The sequence below is a fragment of the Athene cunicularia genome (genome assembly GCF_003259725.1).
Source record: "Athene cunicularia isolate RWA chromosome 11 unlocalized genomic scaffold, athCun1 chr11_part1, whole genome shotgun sequence".
Lineage (NCBI taxonomy): Eukaryota > Metazoa > Chordata > Aves > Strigiformes > Strigidae > Athene > Athene cunicularia.
The window spans coordinates 10,845,341-10,853,335 of NW_020799113.1; the positions used below are offsets into that span (position 1 = coordinate 10,845,341).

The 7,995-nt window shown below is 45.5% G+C and overlaps 1 protein-coding gene and 1 long non-coding RNA gene across 4 annotated transcripts in view; one reads left to right on the top strand and one right to left on the bottom strand.

Annotated features, from left to right (window-relative positions):
• The window catches only part of LOC113484424, a 21,575-nt gene that overhangs the window by 8,273 nt on the left and 5,307 nt on the right, over positions 1-7,995 (bottom strand). The gene's annotated exons all lie outside the window — the stretch shown is intronic.
• LOC113484423 (protein C19orf12 homolog) overlaps positions 4,398-7,995 on the top strand; it is an 8,636-nt gene continuing 5,038 nt past the window's right edge. Inside the window, exon 1 of one of the 3 annotated variants that reach the window (XM_026856806.1) lies at positions 4,398-4,780. In XM_026856806.1, coding sequence (XP_026712607.1) covers positions 4,719-4,780 — 62 coding nt within the window. In that variant the 5' untranslated portion in view covers positions 4,398-4,718. Of the gene's footprint in view, positions 4,781-5,776; positions 6,128-7,216; positions 7,447-7,995 lie in introns of those variants that run through there. The other 2 variants (XM_026856807.1, XM_026856808.1) reach the window with 2 other exon arrangements.

Genomic DNA, 7,995 nt, shown 5'->3' on the forward strand with positions numbered 1-7,995 from the left:
CTGCCTTTCCCTGTTCACCCTGGGCTGGCATGTGAGGCGGGCGGAATATTGCACTGAGCACCGAGCAGCCCAGGAGGTGTGGGACGGGGCTGCGCCACCACACTCTGCCATAGTTTCGTAATGTGAAGCCAGACATCAGTGTCTGTTCAGTTTTTAACAATCTGTCAGCCTTCACTGTCGAGCGAAGGGGGCTTGTGTCATATGGGTACCAGTAGAGGTTTGGTCCGAGTAGCTGGGCGTTCTGCATGGGCCAGTCTAGCTTATGTGAAGCCCTGCTGCCCCTGAGCTCCCGAGAAGCTTTAGGCTCCGTGCCACAGAGCAGCATGCTCTTAGTTGGTGTAACAGATTTCCCTTCCATAGGTTTTCAGACGACTGAAGTAGAAGCAGGGAGAAATGCATCGACTTGTGTTTGTTCTCTGCATCATTACTGAAGAGGTTTGGTGCTCGCGGAACTTGCTGGCAGGTGGCAGGTGCCTCTTTTCAAAGTGGTAGCAATAGGGTTGCAGTCTGGTCTGAAACACGTTTCACTGCTGGCAATGGAAGAAGAACAGAATCCAGCTCACGTGTTCATCTCAAGTGAGTTTGGACGTACGAGAACTGGGAAATAACCACTTGTGATTGTGGAGATCCTGGTACGTAACTACCGAGGGAGAATGAGCGTGGCACCCGGCCGTGGTTGTGTTGTTTGTATTTCAGGGGTTCATGGCAGTTCATACAGTTGAATGCTGCAGAGGATCAAGGTGTACTGTCTCGGGCCTGCCCCTCTGCCCTTTTTGTCGGCAGTGTCTGCAGCAGCAGCAGTGGGTACCCATGCCTTCTGTGGGCCTCCACAGAAAGGACTGGGCTTAGATAGCGAGCAGACCACACAAACTGCATGGATACACATTTACTGTAACGACCATTGTTTAGTTTCTTGTCACGTCCCTCATTTGTGAGTTACGTTTAAATTACCCTCAGGTGCGGTGTTAATTAGCATGCACGCTCTCTACAGGCATGGCAGGGGAAAGTGGTTTTGGTTTTGCATTGAGTCGGTGGTTGTGATCTTCCTCTGCCATCTTTACCTTCCCCCCATTTGCCACCGATTTTCGCTTCATGCTTCCCAGGCTGTCATCCAGCCTTCGGTGCACTATGAGGCAATATGTTCCTCTCTTACCAATCTTTTAGCTCCAATCCAGGGACATAGTTGTTAGCCCCTCACACATTGTTTATACAGAGTATCAGGCTTACACGATAGAGACGGTGATTAGTGGTCCTTGTACTTGATGAGAAACATATATGGGCGACAATTCCTCTCTTTGAGACTACCTAGAGAACTTAAATTCTTCTAGATAAGTCTCATCTTTTCCACGGTTTGTTCACCCATACTTAAGCAACATCTCCGTGTACATTGGATGAGTACATAAAGGCATACAAACACAATTAGTGCTGTAACTAAAATTCCCAAGGTTCCCAACGCACAGACTCAAATCAGGAAACCAGGAAGTGAAGCATTGGAATCTTTCTTCAGATCCATAAGGATCCATAGGGAGGATTATCCTTTTTTGGGGTGACCGTGGCGTATTCAGCCTTCTGTTCCCCAGTCCTCATGAAGCTACTTCCTCATCTGTAGAAAGTTCAACTTCAGGATATGTTAATGGTGCATCTTTCCGATCATGTCAACTAGAGTATACTTGTTCCATGACATGCAGACAGTCATGCTCCAGCTCTCCCCTCTCATCTACTGGCATTAAAGTAGCAGGATTCAAAGTTGAAGACATCCTTAAAGTGGCATCGTAGTGTTCAGTCAGTATTGCCTGATACTGGGCCAACCTGCTAGGAGAAACCCAGTGATGCCCCTTTTGTTTAAGTATAACTATCAGTGCATGTGTTACAAAAGCTGTGATAGATTGTCCCAAGGTGAGTTTCTGGGCTCCTTTAGTTAACACCACCGCTGCAGCTACTGCTCTCAAACACGCAGGCCATCCTTTATTTACTCCAATTGCTCAGAGAAGTCAGCTACCAACCTTTTTGGGTCTCCTAGAGTCTGGGTCGGGGCCTCCAGTGCTGTTGTTGTCTCTTGTGGACAGAGAACATGAAGGGTTTATTCAAGTCTGGCAGACCCAGAGCAGAAGCTCTCATTAATTCAGTCTTAATGGAATCAAATCCTTTCCATCACTCTGCTGTCCATCCCAGAGTTTCTCCAGGCCCCTTAATACCCACATATAATGGTTTATCAATCAGGCTAAAATTTGGTACGCGGAGTCTGCAACATCCAGCAATTCCCGAGAACCCTCACAGTTCTTCCTTAGATCAGGGGGGGAGCTATTTGACTAAATAGATTCTTTTCATTCTGCACTCAGTTCTCGTTGTCCCTGAGATATTCCAAATCCCAGGTAAGTCACTGCAGTTTGAGCTATCTGGGCCTGTTTCTGGGAGACACAATATCCAGGTAGCCCCAGGAAATTGCGCTAGTCAGCTGTGGCAATTTTACATTCCTGTTCAGCTTCGGTTCCCAAAAGTGTATCACCCACATACTGCAACGGTGTGATAGAGGGATTCTTACCTTGCCATTCTTCCAATTCGTTGGCAAGTACATTACTGAGCGGGGTTGGGTTATTCTTGAATCTTTGGGGCAGGACAGTAGGCAGTGGGACTTACCCATTCAAAGATGAAGATCTTCTGGCTCTCCTCTTCCAGGGGAATGCAAAGAAAGCATCTTTCAAATCTAGCACTCTAAAATATACACTGTCTTCGTTGCTTAATGTTTCTAGTCCCGCTCTAGCCTCCAATTTCATTGGATACTGCTTTTTCCTTACTGGTTGTGATCCTAATTTCACCTTTTCCAGTGTAAGAGTTCTTTGCTTGTCCAGATTTCTTGGAGTCCCATACCAGGGGTACTACAGCATCCAAAATGATTTCTGAGGTTCTGGTCCCTATCTGCTCCTTTTCAGTCACTAGACACCACGGAGGTCTCCACACTGTCCCCCCTTATTTGTATAACAAGTCACGTGCCAGCAATGGGAGGGGCCATTCTGGCATATATAGAAATTCATGAGTTAATGCAGTACTTCCAATTGTACATGCCATAGTTTTTTAAAAGCCCTAAAAGCTCACTTTCCTGTGACCCCAACAACTGGCATATACATTTCACTTGAAGGTCCCTTACAGCTAGTTACTACTGAATGGGTTGCCCCACTGTCTACTAGGAAATCTGTAACTTTGTTCCCCAGCTTTACAGGAACCAGGGAATCATCTGGGAAGATCTTCATATTCTCTCCCAGTCCCCTTCATTGGGTGTCAGCTGTCCCTAACACTATCAGGTTAACATCTGATTCTGGTCCCCCTTTTCCTGAGGATTCAGCAAATAATTTTTTCTCTGTGGGCTTTCACATTTCCAGTGTCCTTCTTTCCTGCAAAAAGCACACTGATTATGACCCACGGCAATACAGTTTGAGGAGGTAACCCCTCGTCCTCATCCTCCATTCCATTCACCTCTTCCCCCATCTCCACTTTGGCCCCTTCCTCTACATCCACTGGGGCTCCAAGGCATCATCGCAGGCAGCAGCAAGGCTTGTCATTTTATTCCTTCATGATTCCCTTTGAGTCTTTTCCTCTTCTCTCATCTCTGCTGTCGTAAACCTTGCGTGCTATTTCTACCAATTGTGACATGGACATTGCTACCATTTTTGCAATGGGTGCAGTACACTGACGGTGGTTAATCATCATTAGTTATTGTGTACACATTAAAGTTCTCGCTTCCCAGTCCTGAGCTGGAAGTGGACTGCTCTTCATCTTCACTATTGCTAGTAGCTGTGATTTCTTTTTTCCATCCCTTCATTCTACATTTACCAGATTCCATTTTGGGATCAACATCTCCACATCCTCAGCATCCCCACCATCCTTAACACATTTATTTTTACATTTTTTTTTCCAATTTCACAACTTTTACAACAGCTCTTATGCTTTTGCTTTCCATTAACACTTTCTGCTAATAGATAGATTCCATCGACATCATACAACAACAATCTATATATTTCATGAGGTTTATGGTCATGTCTTAAAACATAAATCAAAATAGGCAAATTCATCCCATTTATCCAGCCTTCTACAAAACAATGTCGGTTGTAAAAGAGTAGTATAATTCAAGATCCCATATTCTGGCCATTTTTTTGTCATCGCCAAGCTTATAAATTGGCCATCCAGTCTTACTGAGTGCTGATTCCAGTCACAATTTAAATTGGACAGACCACACGCTTTGCCGATTTTAAATACTAGGCTGGACTCTAAAGGTAGGCTTTTCAGAAAGTGGTGATTTAGGAGGACAAAGGCTACTCAAGCCAATACTGTGTGTATGGACCAGTGATGAGATAGCCCTCCTTTGCAGATAGGCCTATCCTGATTCCCTGCCCATCCCAGCTATTATTGCAATAGGTAGTGAACTTCTGGCCTCTTTAATCATCACGTCAGGTCTTTGTGCATGCTGTTGTTTGTAAAGTTGTGTTCTTGAGTCCGTCTCAGTTGCTGAGTTCTTTGCATTTTGGTTTTGCTCTAGCCCTGACTTCATCTTCCTTTCAAGAAGTTGCCGTACAGACAGAGCTGTTGCGGTACAGTTGAGACAGAAGAATTGTCCTGGGTTATCTCCTGGGCCTCTGTGCTTGCACAGACGTTTGCTGTTGTCTTGAAGCTTCAGTCTGAAGATCCACACGGATCATGCATCGCTTTCTAGCAGCTGTACGGAGATGGTCACCCCATGTTCTTGCTTACCACCGCGTGGTGTCCACCAAGGGGAAGTTAGCTCCTGGTAAGAGGATTTAGACCGATGCCTTCATTGCTTGGTAGGTTTGGAATTTGTCCTGTAAGTGATTTTTGTTCCATGTGCGTGCACACTGTAGAGAGGTTTGCTGGAGAGAGGCTCCGCTAACTCAGCAGGAGGTTGTAAGGAGCAGTGAGGACAGCTCAGCGGTGGGCCAGGCTGTGTGGTGCTTGGGATATCTCCTGTGTGGATGGTTGGGAGGGTGTAAGTGGGACAGTGAGTCCAGGGGATAAAAGGGCTTTTGCCTGTCTGAAGGCAGAGTTCTGTGAAGGGGGAAGTGGCGTAGTGAGATGGGAATGTTCAATAGGAAAGAGCTGAAATGAGGTTCCCAGCACAGGTTAATCTGGGGACCCTCTTTGGTTGTTTGCCTTAATGGGGCTTTCAGTGAGTCGGGTGTGATGGGATCCTTTAAGGAAATGTTTTCATTCTTTCTATGGCTTTTTTCTTCTTAAGAAGTAATAAACTAGTTCTGAGAGGAATGTACTTTTTAGTTAAAACCCGTTGGTTTTTCGTAAGACCTGTTGTTCTCTTATACAACAAAGCTAGTTTCTCAGCAACTTCATTTCCAAAAGTCTCCATACATGGTGCTGAATATTCTCAGTGCCATGTGGAGTCAGTAGGCGCTGTGGGGAATCAACACCTCTGAAAGCCAGGCCCAATTTTGTGGATGATATTGACATTTCTTTTCCTCCATAAGTGTAAATCCAGTATTTTACATTCCTAGTGTTTCTTAATGTCTGGGTGGATTCTGTAGAAAATAATTTGGTGATAATAAATTGTTATTAGTAATCCGTGTGTTCCGCCCAATCTGTACACCACCAGATAGCAGTGTGGTTCCTGTTTTGTTATGGTCTGGGGTTTTTTCACTCTTAAGCCAATTGCACTTCGACTCTATTTGTGAAAGAGTTTTTTATTTGTTCAGAGAAGCCCCAGAGCAGCGAATCACCTTTGCATGGCTCGAGGTGCCATGTCACTGTAAGGAAATGTCCTAGCATTTGTTGGCAGTGTGGTGGATGGAGTAATGTGGATGGCTTCTGTGGACAGCCAGCTGCTACAGGCTGCAGGAATGTGATGCAGCAGCTTTGGGTTTCTTTGCTCACAAAACTTCATTTCATGTGTATTAGAATTAGATTGGTTTAGGAAATTGTGAGAGTCCGTCAGTTTGGTTGTGGGAAAGCAGATTCTGTTACTCTCAGTGAGAGCTGTGTTGTGTTGTCAAGTCTCCAACTTGTGTTTTCCCATCCATGCTGCAGAGTCTTCACACTGAAGAGCTTTTCATGAGACATTCACTGGATTTATCGCAAAGAGAAGCAGCAAATCCATTTTAGCACACAGGTGGCTGGATTAATCCAAGGTGGTTTTGCCCTGTAATCCCTTTCCTCAGTTGGCACACGGAATCGAAGAAACTTGCTTAATGAGCAAGCTTTTCCGTATGTTCAGTGCTGAGTCCTTGGGCCTTATTTACTGAGCACTCCTCCAGCTCTGCTATGGGGTTGGACTTTCTCACTTTGACTTTAGGGGCTTTCCTCTGATCTCCTTGGTCTGAATCGGTGTCTTTCATTAGTACTGAACCTATTTTTGCAACATGAGATGTGGATATTTTTAGTATCTCTATCTGTTCTCCTATCATTAAAGTAGTTGCTGAAGTCAAAATATGCACTTGCTTTGCCAAACTGAAAGACAAAGATGGTTGGTTTTCTTTTTTTTTTTTTCAGTGCCTGGCATTGTGTAACACCATACTCAAGGAGAGCTGCATTTGAATTTGTTATTTTTGAGGCTCAGCATTATTGCAGATATTGCTCTGAGACTGCAGGATGGATGCTGGGGAAGTTGGAGCATAGTAGCCGTTTCTGAAAACTTTGATTCAGATGACTGGCTTAAGTGCAAGCAAACATCAGGGGCAAAATAAAATCTTTTCTTCAGGTAGACACTTTTTTTTTTTTTTTAAAGCAGAGAAGCTGTACTGTTTCTTCATGCAGCTTCTTTCCTTGGTCACCACACTTGCTGGCACTGGCAAATCTGAGGCGTGTGTTTCTTCTGTTGTGCCTCCTGATTTACCTGCTGTGACAAGGCAAGCAACCTGGGGAAAAGAATATTTCATATGCAGAAATTCTGGAAAGGTGCTTGCAGAAGGGTGAGGCTCTGATTTGTCTTTTTCCCCAGAGCTGTGCACGATGCTGAACAGACGTGGCAATTGCTCAAGACAGAGGCAATGGATAGATAGAAGAATTAGATCAAAACTTTCTTAAGTCTCTCATTTCTGCTACTTGTCCTTGTTCAGTCTTTTCTCCTAAAAGCAGATATTTCCGGTCCACTCTGTGATTCAGTAACTTCAGCTATTTCCCAGAAATGAAAGTGAAGGCAAATTTTTTTTCCCTGTATTGACTCTGCCCACAATTCTTTTAGTCTCATAGAGTCCTGATCTCTGTTTACTCCCTGTTGCAGCAACCAAAGATAACTTAAAACATCTTTTTCAGTATCTTAACTCATTAAGATGTCCCAGAGAGTTGAGGATGTGATTCAACTGTTGTGCCACCTCTCTCAGGAGAAGGGGATGAAAGCTGCTGTCAAACACTCTGCTCGAGGAGCTCTGCTGGGAATTCCAACAGCGCTTCTTGGGGGTCTGCTGGGAGGTCCAGTTGGAATGGCTGTAGGTAAGTGTGTTTTGCTTTAGGAACGAGAAGTGTGGTTAATTCTCTGAGTGAAGAGATGAGGAAGTCTGTGTAGTAGGTACGGGTTGAAGGCAGGGGGCATGCAGTGCTGAGAGTTCATGTAACTGGGCTTTAACAAGATGCTGTTTTGCACGTGAGCTTATTAGAAAGGAGCAGTGAGTCAGGAAAGCGTGTGTCAGTGTTTCCTCCTAGGGTGAGAGTGACCTTCCTGACTTGGACCCCTGTGTGGCAAGCTGGAAGCCATCCAGAGGTCTGAGGTGAGATGGTGGTGCCTCTGAAACCCTTTGAACAAGCTGTTAACCAGTCATTTGCTTTTGGTGGGTAGAGCCCTGGTTCCCCTCCTCAGAGGGACGCCAGTGTCCACAGGGTGTGGGACGAATCAGAGAGCAAACTACCAGGCTCTGCGCTCGTGAGAGCGGGCTCTGCTCCAGTGCTGCGGGGGGAGTGAGGAGCAGAGGGGTGAGGCAGGGGCCAAGGAGCACAGAGGCGATGGTAGCAGTCAGGGAGGAGGTTGGTACCTGGTGGCACAGA